We start from the raw sequence: 17,673 nt of genomic DNA, 5'->3' as shown, positions 1-17,673 counted from the left end.
AAGTGCAAAGAAGATATTAAAGAAATACGGCTACGAATCTTATAAGTACCAAGTTTACCAACACTGAGGCAGTAACGATTTGCAAAGACTCTTAGAATATTATCGGTGGTTTATGCATTCGTTTGTTTTCTTTTGCCTGTCCGAAAACCAGATCATAATCTTTCAATCTAATATCGGATCACGTCCAAAGCTTCTTGCGTGTCCAGGCATATATCCTGGAAGTTGCAGCCACTTGGTAGATTTTGCAGAGCAGCAGGTGGTCTATATCCTGACAGCGCCGCAGTGGGTTACCAGATTTCGCCTTTGTCTATGTAACTGCAGTAAACAGTTTATTAGACTTGCAGGGATGAATTTTTCGAACTCAATAACATAACGTATATCCAAAAAGAAAATCTTGTAAGAAAAATTGTGAAAAGATAACGAAAAGATCTGTTCAACAATGGCGAGGTCATTTTGAACGCTAAAATTATGAGTTTTGTTACCTTCTTGTTTCTTTTTCCAGTTATTTCAAAACCTGTGACAATTTTTTTTTATTAATTTTTTGTTATTATTTAGTTCGGTTAAATAAACAAGTAACAACGGGTAATGATTTTGAAACCACATTATTGCATACTGACGCGGAGATAAATTACTGTTATTAACATTAGTTGTATAAACAGCGTACCAAATTTTTAATTTTGCAAATGTTTATCAAAGTTTAATTTATCATAATTGATGTAAGCTAAAATGTTTTCGTGCACTAACTGGCCAAAGTTTGAAAAATTGATTCACCATAACTGCATTTTTTTAATTGGCAACAAATTTTGTTTTTGTTTTTTTATTGAATTACTCATTGAATGAGGCGTAAGTAACCGTAATATTTTTGAACGGCTGTAGTTCAAAACCTATTGATTTTAGACGAGGAGTATGTTGGACAAAAGATTTTGGGAATTCAAAAAACCACACCAACTTACCAAATTTCCAATTATTATATATATCCGTACCTGTAAAAATGGAATCTATATCTATGCTAAATTCATTTAAAATATTTTCAGTGGGGCAACGTTATATAATTTATAATAATATAATAATATATAATAATTTATAATAATATTATATATAAGACGGTCTATTTAACTTAATCAATTTAAAGCTAGAAAATCCCTAGGTTGAATGAAAAACTCTACTGACTAAGAGTTGGATATTGGCCTAGGAACCTGAGCTCGCAGCAAAATTTCACTTATGTGGCAATTTAAAGGTAGAAAATCCCTAGGTTCAATAGAAAACTCTACTGACCAAGAGTTCGATATTGGCCTAGGAACCCATGCTCGTAGCAAAATTCCACTTATGTGGCAATTTAAAGCTAGAAAATCCCTAGGTTGAATGGAAAACTCTACTGACTAAGAGTTGGGTATTGGCCTAGGAACCGAGTTCGTAGCAATATTCCACTTATGTGGCAATAAAAAGCTAGAAAATCCCTAGGTTATTGGTTGGTTATGATTATTGTATTTTATGCTCTGCCTGTTTGTTGTGTCATGTCTGTAATCTCATTTAAATAAAATAAAAATTAAAGGAAGTGATGTCACTTAGGGTTTTGGTTAGTCTTTTGCATATGTTGTTGATGCTTATTTAGTTATTTTTGATCGAATAACATCTAGAAAATTCAGACAGAGAGTCCTGTATTGAGTAAAAAATGGCAATTGTGTCTTGTGTGACTATGTAGATGATACCATGTTTTTTTTTTGTATTTGATTTGATTCCATTACCTTAGTTGCTATTTCTGGTTTATAGGAAGACGAATATGAAGCCCGCGTTGGTGCGAGGTTCCCAATCAAATGGACGGCACCGGAAGCGGCAAATTACAGCAAGTTCTCAATAAAATCGGATGTGTGGTCGTTTGGCATTTTGCTCACAGAACTTGTTACATATGGTAGAATACCTTACCCAGGTAATACCTTTACTTCACTCAAACGAATAAAGTCGATTTTAATGTGCATTTTTTCTTTGCAGGTATGACCAACGCAGAGGTGTTGCACCAAGTGGAACATGGCTATCGCATGCCAGCTCCTCCTAGTTGCCCGCCAGCGCTTTATGACATTATGTTGGAGTGCTGGAATCGCGATCCAATGCGTCGTCCCACATTTGAAACATTACAATGGAAACTCGAAGATTTCTTTACAATGGAAGGTTCCGAATACAAAGAGGCATCGGCGTACTGAGGAATGTCCCACCCCCCTGCCGACTGGTTGCGCAACTCGCTTGATTTGCACTACCACTGAGTGGAAGGGAGGTGGATGTATCTATCGTGTTTTCATTGGATTGATAGATATATATGCCGTACTTCTTTTTGTTTTGTACTTCCACTTTTCTGCCAATTTTGATTTTACATTTATCAAGATTTATACATGAAATATTAACGGCTGATCTCCGTTAATTGAAACGTGCTTTTCGAGACTGTAAATATCTTTTTTTATTTTCATTTTTATTATTTTCGCTGTCTTTATAATTGCGATAAGGATTAAAGAAAATGTTGTATGCAAAATGCCAAAAATCAAAATTGGCATAGCTTGTTTTATATCAAATTGGGACTATGCCAATCACTGGTTAGTTCACAGAAGCGGTCCCAGAAATAAGCAATTTTTACATGATTTTAAGATTCACTTTATTCCCATAAGTTTAGTATTTTTTTATGTTTTTCATGTTTTTATAAAAAATATTTTTTAATGTTTCTTTCGCGTCACAAACAAATAAAAAAAACTTTAGGGTGGATTTAAAAGAAAAAGTGGAATTTGGTGAGTGTGTTTTAAAACTATTGGACTTGCACTTTTGATTTTGTAATTTCATTTTGCTTATTTTATGAGCCCCCCCATTTCTCTCGTTTTAACTAATTTGATAAATATGCTAGCAAATGTCGCGTGTACTTGCGAACACAGGTCTCATAATTTTGGAACACATCTCGCAACATATTTTAGATATTGTTACACTATCAGAATGGAAGTTATGATGATTTGTCCCTTTCGTGAGATCTATGCGCACAAATATGAAATATATAATATACAGAGGACTGAAACTAAGTTTGAATAATATAATAAATCATAAGATTTGGCTTTGTAGGTAATTCAGTGTCCTGTAAGTTACTTTGAATGTGAATAAGTGGATCCTGATTAAAATATTCATATGCCTGGATTATTCTGCCCACAATAGATAGAGTCATTCAAGATCTTGCTGCAGTTTTAAGGATCAACCCTATCGGGCAATAACTTTCATCATTTAATACTCTGCCAGTGTATCAAGAAGAATGTACATCTGATGGGAGGGGCACGTGAATGCTTCACTTCATTATCTCCCCACATTGACTCCGCTCACTATATATGCACAATATAACTGACGCCTGTGATCTTAAAGGCAAACTACATTTTCGTAACTCCAAAATTCAACAAAGTTTTCTACCCCCATTTGAACTAATTGTTTTAGAATTAGGATCTCTCATAATTGTCCTCACTGTCAAATGTGTCAGCTTACAGCTTGAGTAGCAACTTTCATTCTAACAATCTTTGGAACCATCAAGTCTGTAGTTTTGCGAGTGAGGGAAGGAAGTGTTTCAAATAGGGGTGAGTGGGTAGTCATGTTTGATAATAGGCATCATTATTTGCAAGTGAAAGATCCTTTTAAGTATTAAGTTGTGTCATGACACCTAAACCACTGTCCAGCACTAGCTAAATGAGAACCACCTGATGTTATCCTTTATGGCATCATGCCCAATACTTATTTTTGTTTATATTTTAGCAAATAATTAATGAGTAATCCAGGACCCCACATGTTGACTGTTTGGACAAAAAAGTGTGATTTAATTTCTGTAAACCTGATACAAAGACCTGTTTGTTATTGAAGTTTGAACATTCCTGATTGTGAATCAAGCCAAGGATGTTGTTATATGCAGTGCTTTATCCCTGCAAATTTCCATTATTTGTCTTCTCTGCGCTAATACTAAGAAAATTGTGTTAAAACATTTTTGCAAGTATTTGTCACAAAGTATTTTGTTAATAATGAATGAGGAACATTTTTTATGTGGTTATCAATGCATATAATATTTTTTTTGTATTATACACTGTAGAATAAACATAATAAATTCTATTAATATTGGACAACTCTTTTATTTGGAAATGAAGGTGTATGTGCCACTAATAAAATTCAGTTTGCAAAATAAAATATGTGTGACCATTTAAGCTCAAATTCCATTAGTGACTGGAATTGGGGAAAATATTCCAAGTAACAGGTTCAACAGTTAAATAGTTAAACAGTTGCATTTTTAAATTTGTAATAAATGTAATAATAATAATAATTTGTAATAAATTTGTAAGTAATTTAAAAGAAATTGAAGAAGTTGGGAAAATATTTTATGCTATGCAAGTGTTCTTTGCAGTTTAATTTTTGTATCGAATATGTTTTTTAAGTACCTTGTTTAAGGATGGCTTAAACCAATGATTTAATAATGTAATTGAAACGCCCACATATATAGGCATGCTTCTGGGATCCTAATTCCACCTTATATGTAAGGGTCTGAACTGAAACTATTTAGCGGCTGCAACCGAAAATTAATCTGAACAAACACGCGTTTTCCAGATTAAAATTTAATAAAATATAAATTTCATATTGAACAAATATTTACAGAAAACTATCACAAAAGTAATACCTATGTTTAAAGTGGACAACAGTGTAATAAGTCAGGTGTATGATTTTATCAGGACAAACTTTTCTAGTCTTATTGTAGTTAAACTGTCATTGTTTGGTTTGCTAATCCCTGTAAATTTAATCTAATTATTAACATTTTGGGTGTCATATTGCAGTGCGAAGTATGGTCAAACAGCCTTTATGATACATGAAAAACAAAAATGTTTTACAGATTTTTTATATAATCAATAAGCAAATAAAATTAATTTAGATTTTTAGCAGTATAAGTTCAGCACCAACTTATTCAACTGCTGTTCTTTTCCAAATCTATAATTATTACGTTCAAATATTCGCTGATATATTAAATGTAAACTAAAGTACCCCAAAAAATAAATAATAGTGATAAAAAACTTTACATAAAAAATTATCGTTTGTCACTCACCAATTGATAATATTTTGAACTATTGGCGAACTTGATAATAAATTAAATCATAATGGGCAAGAAGGAGTCTAAAAAGAGTTTAGTTCATCCATTCTATGCAATTGGAAAATGTTAAATTCTATTATCAATTGCCTTACATAAATGAAACCACCCCAGAGTGAGCATTTACACCGCGAGATGCATAACACCCTCATGTTTAACAACTGCTGGCTGCACACTTCCACATTACTGCGATCAAAGGCCAATTTGCAACATTACAATAGTCACTCTTAAAAACCATTATATAAAAGTCAGATTTCCTCCAGTGGAAAACATTTTTGCTTAAGTTCATTTGTTGACTCAGTTAACATATTCATGAGCCTAAAATTCTCCGATATAACATCCTTTATTGTACTACTTTCGATTTTATATTCCTGTAAATAATTCCTAAGCCTTTGGTTTTGAACATTTCTTACATTTTTAGACAAATTGATTTTCTTTGTTGATTCATAATTGTTTTTAAGATGGTCTGTATAATCAACATTTTCAATTGTCAATTTTTCTTCAAACATTTTCAACTTACTTTCATACTTGTCAACATCCGAAGCCAAAATTTCAGATTTCAGATGTATGTTTTGAGCCATCTTGTACCAATCACCAAAGTTCTCAGACAGTAGCTCATACTGTGGAAAAACTTCCTTTTCCAAAAGATTTTTTAGTCTATTTATTGTCTGTGTAATTTTAATCCTTTCCAATATATGAAACTGTTCATCATTGTAGGATAGCGTTCTTGTTGCCCTGTCTCTGACCAGATGTTGCCAAGAATCCCTTAAATGTTCAACTTGGCTTTTGGCTCTAAAAGTGTAAACAAACTTAAATTAGCTAAACATCATGTTTATTTCATGACTAAAGATTCATTAAAAACAAAAGCATTTAGTAAAATCAGTACCATTTGGTACACCCCAAAAAAGGCGAGGCGAGATAAATATGCTTAACCCCTGAAAAATATAAACCAATCATTAGGTCCTACAAAGTAACCTTTAGGGTAAATTTGACTTTCTATATTCATAAAATTTAATGGAGTGACCTATCTACAAGGAGATTTATCAAAATAGGTTAACCAATATCGTACCAGGTTTAATGTAAACCTATAATGAAAAAACCGTCATGTGTACCAATAATATAATATAATTTTTTTGTAGTGGCAATGAGGGATTGGAAACAACAAAGCTAAATAAGATGATAAATAAAGAAGCACGAAAATAATTCCAAAATTCAAATCAGTGTTCTCACCACTGGATGCTTCTTAGTTGATTTCCTAGTTTTGTCATAACACATAACAAATCAAATTATTAAAAAATGTTGAATTATTTAGTAATGGTTAATGGAATTAAACAGAAGCAAAATGTATTTTTCAAATAAGTAACCTAAACTATACAGAACCATTTTAATTGCCTTAGGGAACACAATTTTGGAACTTTATTCTGTTTAAATTAGGCAAAAAGCTGTGTACTAAAATACCTTGCTGGTGCTAATGTGTTGAACGGACATTTCAGTTCTCTGCTCATTGAATCCCACTGCAACTTCAAATAATTTTCCATGGTGTGTTGTTTGTAAAGTGTATGAATTCCAACTACCACAACCTGGGTAAACTCTTTACTAATGTCTTCCAATTCCGTAGGATAATTATATTTCAAATGGTAATTGCTAATATTTTGCGACAGTTGCAGAATTTGCGCTGTATTTTTCAATATGATAGTTTTGTCTAATAAATGTTGGGAATTTATATTTAATTCTCTTAAGTTTAAGTTAACATATTTCGTAAAATTTTCCACTGTATCACAAATCAGTTTACTATATAATGAATATCTCTCTATATGACGCTTTGCTTGGTGCCCAATACTGCAGGCAAATTTGGCCTGACTGGCGTCATTTTCCACAGATATCACAGAAGAAAAATCATTGAACTTGGGCAATTCTTGAAAAGATTGAATTAGTATGTTATTATTTTCTTTACTAAATAGGAATAGAGGGTCATCTTCCCTTGTTTGAGGAAAACCACTAGCATGCACATAATCTTCAATAAGAGTGGTTAACAATGAAGTTTTATATAACAAAATTTGATTTTCTGCTGGAATATCAGTTTGTTCTTTGACATACTGTTGCAGTTGATCATAAGTTTCTTTCGGGTCAATATATATCTTAATCAAAGTTGACTTGTTTACATGGAATATGTTTACAGCTTTACGTTTGAGAACCGCATCCACTTCTTTAAAAAATGTATCAAAGCTCCAAATCTTTCTATGATCAGCTTCGAGGAGACCAGCTAAAAGTGGAGTTATAGTTTTTTTTAATCCCAAACTTAATTGACAGTTTGAAGGTAATTCTCTTCTCCATTCAATTGGACCATTCTCTTTAGTTTGAATTCCAGATATTACCCCACTTTCCTAAAAGCAAAAGGAAATTTCTTTTAACATGTCACATATTATGGGCCAGTGGACTGCAAAATGGTGTAAGCAGGTGATCTATGTTTCCAAGATATATTTACAATAAGATGAGGTGTTATCAATTTCCCTCAATACCACAGTAGGTGCGTAATTAATAATACTCTATACTTTCTTTAATGCACTTTTAGATGGAGAATGATATCATATGTGACCGATTTAACTCACATTTGAAACTTGGGCGCGTTTAAATTGATCTAATTTCAAATTTGAAGCTTGAGAGTATTATACGGTAGGTCTCCAAATGTTTACATTGTTAACAAATGTACAAAAAAAGAAATCGATAGATCTCCTATTTAAAAAATTAAAAATACCGAATACAAATTGCCTACCTGAAAACGTATTGAAAGCTGGCAATTAAAATTAATGTTACGTTTTAAACGCTATAGAGTATGCGAATAGTTTTAATTAAGATTCAATTTTAGGGATAAGTTTAGTCAATTTTAAGATAATCTAATATTGAAGAAACATGATAAATGATAATAATAATTACAAAGAAGAATATATTAGATGAGTATAAATGGTGATTCATAAACAATGGGCAATCTCAAAACTAGCTACTACACAACAAAACATATATAATATATATAAATCATATATGATTATGATAATCTGCAAAAATGTTAAATTTTTCATAGAAAAGCCATCTAACCGGTCCGTTCATATTGCTTCAAAAAGTTAAATGTCATTAGTAATGAAAAACTTAAAATGCATTTTACAATATGCTTAAATTTATGATGTTATTTTTTTTAACTAGACTTGTGATGGTATTTATCAAGAACCTTTTCTATATTAAAATATGAAATCAACGCGCTCTAAAAATAACATCCAAATAAGTTTAAAATTCATAATTTCTTTTATTTGTAATGCTACACAATCCTCCTGTATCTCCAAAAGCAGCGTTGAACAAAATCATAAAATGTTGAATCACCCATCACCCTGTATATCTATGTAACAATAACATTTGTTCCAAACAATAACAAATTTTAAAAAAATATAAGCATGAAATGAAACTAAAAAAAATAATTAAAAACAAAGTGGATATTGAGAAAAATGTACCATATAATGGAAAAGGTATGGAATCAAATTTATGAGAAAAACTTATTGAATTGCATTGCAGGTACAAATAAAGATAGTTGCGCTGATCCACACCTTAATGTGGAGATTTATCTACAAATTTTTAATCGAAACAAATAAAAAAACGTTATCTATTATTCTTATTATGAAATGGCCCTACATATATAGCAATAATATTAAAAAGTTGAAAACCACAAGAAAATTTTACTGAATAATATTGAGCACAGGGAACAGAATAATTTATAATTTACATTATAAACAAGAAAAAATACATTTTCTTATTCTTTAGACAATTATTCACAAATCATTATTGCATTTTATAACTGAAGTTTTATTTATAAAACATTTATATTTAGAATGGATGTAATATAACCTTTGGATTATATATAAAAAAAAACATTTTTCAAACCTTTTTTGTAGTAATATGATGCATTGTTTCCTTATTTCGCCTCCCACCATAAGGTCGAAATGGTAGATTGCCAGTAGCAACATGATAGAGGGTAACTCCTATGGACCATAAATCAATAGTTGCACCAAAAGTTTTATTAGCATGTTTTCTTAACACTGCTCTCTCATACATATCTGGATGCAGGTATTCTTCAGTTCCATAGAGAGACTGGAAATACTGTCCTTCTTCCAGCTCTCTAGCTGCTCCAAAATCTGTGAGTTTATAAATTGTTGTGCCATCATCTTTTATAAATTTCATAATATTGCCTGAAACATTAAAAACAATTAACATTGTTAATAAAAAACAAGCAATATTTTCATCCCATAAATAAAATTTTGCAGCTTTACCTGGCTTTAAATCTCGGTGTACCAAATTATTATCCCTCAGATGTTTCATACCCGCATACAAATGTGCTAACACCAAAAGAAATTCTGATTCCTCTAGACCATATGTGTTTTCTGGATCATCTAATATGTTAAACAAACTACCACCAGTACAAAGTTCCATTACAATAACTTTTCCCCGATTCTCTTGTTCCTCCTCAATTGCAAGCAGTTTAACAATATTTTCATGATTAACCCTGCGCAACACCTCAAATTCCCTAATCTGCACTTCTTGGGGCCTTAAGGTGCTAATGTGATTAAATGTTTTCACAGCAACTGGTTCGCCATTGACTTTATTTACACCCTGATGAACCGTGGCAGTAGCACCTTTGCCCAAAATACTAGTTGTTGACCAAACATAATTGGTGGATCCCCTTAAATAGGATGACATCTCTCTAGATATCCTTCTTGTGACTACTTATTCAAAACCTTTATCAACACCTAACAAGATCTAATCAGATTTATTTATGTTTTACCAAAACCATTGAATACATTACGTCACATTGGGAAATCTTCCAGAGACACTCGCCCATCCTCGGAAAAAACTAAGTACTGGATTAAACCAACTCACCTGTGAAGTGCTGTCCTAATAACAATAGTTCTCTTCTCCGTAGATATCATTTATAGAAACTGGATAGTATCCATACTAGTAACCAAAACCAAAACTATGCTTACGTGTTTTAAAGCCGAAAGAGTAAATGGGGTCTTTACTTCCAATTCTGCCGCTAACTTCTCATTATAATTTAAAAATCTAAAGATTGAGAAAAAACGGCGGGAAAGTGACATCTATTTACAGGAAAACTATTGTGACTAGGATAGACCTTTACAGGTAAAGTTTGTTTAATCTAGTAATAACAATACGTTGTCCTGTCGTAATCACTTATAGAAACTGTGTGACGCAGCCGACCATTCTACTGTCCTTATATTTTCTGTTGTTATGCGTCGCCGATGTGGAAGCATGTTTCATTGATTATGCCCTAAAGCAGGCTGGCAATACGTACAGGATTGGTCGGTACAGGTTCAGGCTCTTCCGACAACGTCCTGGAAAACCTACTCGTCTTGGATTGTCCCGGATTTTTCAATATAGTTATATTTTATCTCCCAGAAAATTTATAAACATTGGCAACGACGCAATTCCACATTCTAAGAAATTCAACCCACTTTAAAAACTTTATTGTAAAATGAAACATTAATAAAAGAACATTTGACGAAATATCTTGAATAAAGGAATTTATAACCAATTAAAAGTTGGAAGATTGGCAAGCTAATGGGCTCGATGTTTGTGTCCGATAGCTTGAACTTTTCAATAATTGTTTTGTTGAGTTTGCACTCTGCCTACAAGCTACTAATGCATAGGAAGTAGCATAGGAGTAGCGAAAAAAGTGAACTTCATGTGAGCATTTTGAAATCAGCCATGATTACAAAGTGCAACGGAAATTTAAGTTGTTTGAAGTTTTACAAATTGCTTTAAAAAAATCATGCTGCTCCAAAAACAATAGGTGGTCAAAATAAGTATTCTTGTAAATAATGGGTGGTTTTAAAAAATAATTAAGCATTAAAATTTAGTTCGCATATATTTTCAATATCTATAAGATAAAAAGTTTTTTTATACACAAAGATAATAAGTATTTTATTTCCAATAAATATGAAAATACATATTTTTTTATTTTCACGAGTGAACGGGCGGGGAAGGGGGAGATACATCTTGGATACATCTCTGCCGAAGTTTATAACTTTCCCTAAATGTCCTTGTATCCGCCCCAACCTAATGTGGATTTGAACCATCTGGTGATGGTTGCAGTTAAGAATTAATGTGCTTCTGTTCTTATTTCAACTGTTCTGCTAATGCAAAGCTCCAAACATAATACTGGACAAATATTTGGTCTCTATGGAAAAAAGGGCAGGCATAGGCAGGGGTTCTCCTTGGAGGGTCTTGTAGTTTTTATGTCGTCAGGCAATAGAGTTTGGATGCTGTCTTTGTGCAGTACTACATTTCCAACTCAGTCTTCCAAATGTTGTTTAGAGTCTGTGGGAACAAACTAATGCCCCTGAGAAAGCATCTAATACTGGGCGTTTCCAACTTGATATTGAAAATTAATGAAAACGTTGAATGGAAATTGTTGTGGGATCCATAATAAAATTTTTTGTAGTTAACGAGATTGGCGAAAAATTTTAAACCATCTTCTGTTGCTTCCAATGGACCTATTTTTTGATGTTGGCAAGATTCCCACCATTTCTTATAGACAGTTTCATATTAATTTGTGTTGGATTTGGCAAGGCCTGTCCTTGCCTTTCTTGAGAAGTTCTTGCGGGATAATAATCCTGCCTCCAGTGAAAGGTTTTGAAGCTTTGATGACCTGAAATCAAAAAAAAATATTATCGCCTGCTCCAAGGGTTGTGGGCTCCCTGACAATACTGTGCTTGAGACGTCCACTTCGGAACTGTCATAATTGCCGTAGCTTTGTCCAAAATTACTTTATTAAGTATTTTTAGAATTGGACAAAATGGTAGAAATGCATAGAAAAATAAATTTCTCCCAGACACTGTGAAAGCATTTCCTGCAAAATAATTATTATTGGGAATCTTGAGATATATCTTTTTAGCATTTGTTATTTACGTAGGAAGCAAAAAGATCAATTTCTGGTAGGCTGAAGCGGTCTGTAACTCTAACATTAGAGTTCTAGATTTTTTATCAGCATGAGAGTTTTCACATTACTGCCAAATTCCCCTAGATAAGGCTGTCAAGTCCAGATATTTGACACTACCCATTCAGTTCATATAGGCGATGGCAGTGGTCTTGTCAACCAGCCTACAATCTCTTAGATCTGACGATTGGAATGAGGCTTTTAAGAACAAGTGAAATTGCTTTAAAAAAAAATTTGTGTCCAAATTTATCCTCTGCTGTCCACAACCCATGAGTAAATTTGTCTTGTCTTATTACATTAAAAGATTTTTTAATAGCTTTTTGCCACCAAACTATACCTGATTTTAGGACCCCTGGCAAAGTCACATATGCTGTAAGTGGTTTAGAAATACACATTTCAGTAGAATTGAAAAAAAAATCCCAGATAAATATGTTGGTTTTTCATGAGACAATAGGTTTGGATTTTTGGTGAAAACTAATAGAGCTGATGCCAAACAAAAAGATTTGTATTGATTGATTTCTTTGTCATAAGTAAAATGAAGAAAAGTTCTATATTCACCATCAATTGGGATCCTACAATAAGCCTCCTTTAAATCAATAGTCCACATAAACATGTTAGGTAGAAATATGTTCAGAACAGAGTGGTAATCTTCCACCTTAAAGTAAATGATTCCAGCTTAAATTTAGATTTTTTAGGTTCAGAATAAATATTGGATTATTATTAGGTTTAATTGATAAGAAAAATGTTGATAAATAAGGATTATTATAGAGTTTAATTCTTTTAATAACATCAGAATTTAAAAGCAAAAAATTTGTTTTTAATATCCATCTCAAAATTGTTTTACTTGTAGTTATCTTTTTGCAATTATACAAAAACATACTTACTTTTTATCTCTTTTGCCTTGTGTGTTTCATTTGGTAAGAGTGGCCCTGTTGCACCTCCGTTTCTCCCCCTTCCAAGATGAGCCCCAGGAGTTCAAAACCCTCGAGCTTCTATTCTTCTAAAAGAGTTTTCACTATGTATCCCGCCCCTGTGATACTGGACGGCTACTGAACATGGCTTAACTTATATTATCAACTTTTAATTGCCATTGTGCTCCCACTAACCACTATTTCTGAATGTAGAATTGGCACCTTCAAATACATACTTTTAGGTTTTGGGTATAAAGCTCAGAGTTCCTTGATATTCTAGGGGCTGGCCCCCCCCTGCCAGCAGTCCATCCCATATGTTAGCTAGGGACTGGCGGAGCCTAATACCAATAGTTTCTCTTTTAAATTTTTTTTTGCCACAGTGGTACTAGAGATGTGTTCTAAAGTCCAATTATACCCGTTTTCCAAAGCCCTATTGGAGCCATTTTCAGAAGTCCTATTGGATCCTTGATTTTGATTGTTCCTCAATATTTTGCTTACTGTGAGCGACTGGTCTATTTGGCCATTCATCTGTTCCTTGGTAACATTTTTTGGCAAACCTTGTCTATTGACTTTTAGTACGTTCAATTTAACTTTTCCAGACATCATTATGATCCACGCTCTATTCTGACTAGTGTTGTGTCAATCGTTAATTTTACGAGCATCAAATCAATTAGTGACCGAATCATTTCAATCAATCGTTCATTTCAATACTTTTTGTTGCCAACATAAGCGGCAATAGTCACTGAATCCGAACAGTCCGAACGACCGATTCAGATTCATTTGAATTTGAATTATTGTTGTGTCTATATGTTCTGTTTGCTGTTTTAGTTAGTATAATATTTAGCTGTTCTGCGTTTTATTGCATCATGATTTTATCAAAATAGGCGCTGTGTATTGGGTTGTACCAGTAATACATTAATTTGTTTATATTAAATACCTGTGTGGAAATAGATATTTCATTCAATATTCAATTCAACACATAAGCAAATCTACCAACAGATGTCGCAACTCCATACTATAGAATAATTATAACAATACTCCCATTCCTTTTCCGTGGTCAGTCTCAATCATGCATTTAAATCTTAAACCATTCAAATGAATCGTATTCCGCAAGGCGAATTCGATTTGTTTTGGTGCGCTCGGTCGATCGGTTATCCTGTATTCGATCACTTCAGACCGGTTAGGGCAGCAGCGAGAGCGAACAAGGCGATCGAATTGTTACGAACAAACGGGATTCGGTCGTTCGATCCTATGAAGTGATTAATCAAAGTGACCGAATCAACCGAGATTGACACCACAACTCTAATTCTGACGAGGATGACCTAGACGAAAAGGTTGAGAGCGGGCTTCCTTTTGATTTTGTTACGATATTTTTTATTTATCGGTATAAGACAAGAGGATCGTACCCACGAGAAACGAATAATGAGAATTTAATACTATTGACCACGAATGGGGAATAGTAGTGCAATTTTCTTCGTATTGTGAATGGCCCATCACAGAACAAATATTGATAATCAGTAACGAATATTAGGAAAAATCTGGCAATTTTTTATTATGACACCTCACAACCTTTTATTTATAGACCTGGTTAACTTCGTTGCATTTAAAAAAATAGTAGGTATATTCTGTGTAGACGTCTTTGCTAAAAATCTTCCAACTCAGACAAAAAACAATCCCGAAAAATAATTTTCTATGAACATGTCATTCTAGGCATAATAGTCTGACTTACCAATTGAAAAATACTTTTCTCTGCATTTTCATTTTTAAAAAGTAACAGTTACATGCAATATTTCCGAGTATTGGAAAAAATATCCTAAAATATCAAAATATGGAGGAGAAAATTAGTCAAACTTCTTTGTTGGGAATCGTACACTTGTCCAAAGAAATTGTTAGCCACAGATTTGCTGTCACATCATTGATTGAAGACGCCTATTCTACATGTATTGCTAACAGACTAAAGCATCTAAGAGAAGCTGAAGTAATCGTAAAAGAACAATTATCAAAAGGAGAATATACCCTACCTAATGTTAATTTACTGCCAAAGGTAAATGTCTATTAAAAAGTAGTATAGATTTATTTTTAGGTCCTCTGGGTTACTTTTTTTATTTTATTTTGTTTTTCAGTTTAAGACAGAGGATGATAAACTGGCAAAAATTTCAAATCTTTTGTACATTTTGGATAAAAAACAGTCTTGCCCGGTATCTTATGTTATTGATAGAATATAGTAATTATGAGATAAATAATGATATAGAAATTTATTAACATTAAATTTTATTGAACTATTTTGTAAAAAAACTTATTTGGAATGTGGCAATTTGTAAATAAAGCTCTACAATTAGCTGTTTTCTGGTTGATTATTTTTCAACAATACCAGGCTTCTGTAGATTATTTTTAAACATGCAAGTCGTGGTTCTGTATCCTGTAAACACAAAAAATTAACTCCTTAAAACTAGTCTTAACAAATAATCTATTTTGAGGGGAAATAGAGTACATTCTCATTCAAGTAGAGAATAGTTTTGCAAATGAGACAAACTGATTTTTCCGGTTGCTAATATGTCAGAAATCTAATAGGTATTGGATATCTCATAATTTGTATGAGAATATGAACTAAGTTAAAGTCCATGAATTAAATAACTTACTCTAAATAAAGGAACCAGCTTGAATACATTGTCACTGTCTTTTGTAAGCAATGTAAGTATGTATTTTACTCTGTGCTATAACATAGGAGAGCTTTATATGTGATCCATACAGAAAAACTGTTTACTTACTCTTGCGATAACTTCATTTATAAATATTTTTTGTACTTTCTCATAAGGAATATATGTGGCAATCTTTCCCAGTGAATACTTTGCAGTAATTTGAAATCCTAATTTACGTATTACGACTAGGTTTTCTGAAAATGTATTAAAATAATATTGGTTATTGGCATTGTTTTCTAAATCTTACCCTCCTGAACTCTATGACAAAGTTGATATATTTTACCTATACAAACGGTAAAAACGACAATATTCACAATGCTAAAGAAGATATTAAAAAGGAAACAGGTTATATTACACATTACCATTATTGCTAAAATAACAATGTATCTATAGAAAAACAAATTGTCGGTATATTTTACCGAAATATTTATACTATTTTCAGTTCTTTTCGTCACTAAAATTAAGTGTTTCCCACTGATACTTTTAAAATGAGTTCCTTTTCTTTTAGCTTTAACCATAGCAGGGGCATTTTTCAATTTAGTTAAATTTAAAACCCGATATGTAGTAATGAAATGGGGTTATATTTACTAATGTGATGTCATTTCATCAAGGACAAGTACAGGACCAAGAATCGTAAACCTAATAGGTTTGCCCAATCCCATAAGAGATACTTTCGCCAAATTTATGGATCGGACGTGGTCGCTTGTGATGTAAGCGAAGTCCTCTAACGGTTTTTGTGTATTCTGTCAATGCATTTGAGGCGTATTAAACCGTTGTATTTTGTGTTCTTTGAGCAATTAAAATAATTTAAACTAGTGAGTAGTGCGCTTATATTTGTGTTAATTGTATTTCTGTAAAAAAAATTTGGACAAAACAGTATTTTTAAGGTTTAACAAATACTTTAAAATTGTATGTGCTTCACCTTAAACAAAGACTTATGCTGCTTATTAGCGGTGTTATTAGTTAGGAGGCGAGCCAAAATATTACACGTAATAATATAGGTAAAGATAAGAAATACAGTTCTTTTACCTTTTTCAGTGGGATAAGTTACATCAAAAAATACGTTAGGTATGCCTGGAACGAGATGTGTCATGTTTGGGTGCAATAAAAACTATTTTGATGAAAAAGCAAGTTCTTGAAAATGTAGTTTTCATCGTTTTCCCAAAGGGAAAGATCTAGTGTCCCTAATTATTCAGAACGAGTGCATAGTTTGATGTAGAAGAGAGGACAAACTTAATTCAGATAAAAGCTATGTCTGCTCAGTTCATTTTACTGAAAATGATTACGAAAGAGACTTACAAAATGAGTTATTAGGTTTTTTTTGTCTTGAGTAACATATTAAATTCACCACAAAATTTAAATTTAGGTTTACCTTTAAAAAGAAATCTGTTCCCACCCTATTATTATTCAACCAGAAACCACCAATAGAAGCAGGATTATCTAGATCAAAAAGACTTCATTCCAAAAATGCCAGAAAAGAAGCTCAGCAGGTATTGTCTGAGCTTTTTGCAACAACATCGAATGCCACAAGTGACATTCAAGAGAAAAATCCATTTCCAGAATGCATGCCAAAACCCCAGGCAGAACCCATTTTTGTAAGCTGAGAACGATAATTCGTATGAACTTCACAAATTTATGAGCAAAATATAATGTTAGTCTAAAAAGAAAATCTTTACAAGATGATACCCCCAGAAAAAAAATTATTATTATTATTTTTTTTAATATGTTCTTTAATATATCCAAAAATAGGGATTTCTAGTTTATAAGTATTTGTTGATTTTTGTATATTTAAAATCGTTTTGTTCGCTATTTTTATGTATTTATGCATAACAATATTTAATATAGATATGTATTTCATGATAATACATATAAGCAAAACTTGATTGCAATAGTATTATTTTTACCCTACCTGAGACCCCCCTACGCTACTTCCCA

The 17,673-nt window shown here is 32.4% G+C and overlaps 3 protein-coding genes across 5 annotated transcripts in view; 1 reads left to right on the top strand and 2 right to left on the bottom strand.

Moving 5' to 3' along the window:
• The window catches only part of LOC132704112 (tyrosine-protein kinase Src42A), an 85,901-nt gene extending 81,817 nt beyond the window's left edge, over positions 1 to 4,084 (top strand). For all 3 annotated transcript variants that reach the window (XM_060673903.1, XM_060673913.1, XM_060673896.1), the window contains 2 exons: positions 1,771 to 1,927; positions 1,990 to 4,084. In XM_060673903.1, the coding sequence (XP_060529886.1) occupies positions 1,771 to 1,927; positions 1,990 to 2,198 (366 nt within the window). In that variant the 3' untranslated portion in view covers positions 2,199 to 4,084. The remainder of the gene's footprint in view (positions 1 to 1,770; positions 1,928 to 1,989) is intronic.
• Positions 4,085 to 4,203: 119 nt separating this feature from the next.
• Positions 4,204 to 9,959, bottom strand: LOC132708008 (serine/threonine-protein kinase TBK1). The gene is made up of 4 exons (XM_060680076.1): positions 9,448 to 9,959; positions 9,062 to 9,366; positions 6,593 to 7,518; positions 4,204 to 5,926 (listed from the first exon to the last, which is right to left on the bottom strand). The coding sequence occupies exons 1-4, from the start codon at positions 9,872 to 9,874 to the stop codon at positions 5,383 to 5,385; spliced, it is 2,202 nt and encodes a 733-aa protein (XP_060536059.1). The 5' UTR covers positions 9,875 to 9,959; the 3' UTR covers positions 4,204 to 5,382.
• A 5,359-nt stretch (positions 9,960 to 15,318) lies between these two features.
• On the bottom strand, positions 15,319 to 17,043 carry LOC132702877 (phosphatidylinositol N-acetylglucosaminyltransferase subunit H-like). Its single transcript, XM_060671725.1, has 4 exons — positions 15,986 to 17,043; positions 15,808 to 15,932; positions 15,679 to 15,753; positions 15,319 to 15,458 (listed from the first exon to the last, which is right to left on the bottom strand). Exons 1-4 carry the CDS (start codon positions 16,254 to 16,256, stop codon positions 15,375 to 15,377), a joined length of 555 nt encoding a protein of 184 aa, XP_060527708.1. The 5' UTR covers positions 16,257 to 17,043; the 3' UTR covers positions 15,319 to 15,374.
• Positions 17,044 to 17,673: the final 630 nt, after the last annotated feature.

Source organism: Cylas formicarius, unplaced genomic scaffold, assembly GCF_029955315.1.
Source record: "Cylas formicarius isolate icCylForm1 unplaced genomic scaffold, icCylForm1.1 PGA_scaffold_10__41_contigs__length_53128322, whole genome shotgun sequence".
Taxonomy (NCBI): domain Eukaryota; kingdom Metazoa; phylum Arthropoda; class Insecta; order Coleoptera; family Brentidae; genus Cylas; species Cylas formicarius.
The sequence above is the reverse complement of the archived record's forward strand: the minus strand, read 5'-3'. Positions and strand labels throughout refer to the sequence as shown.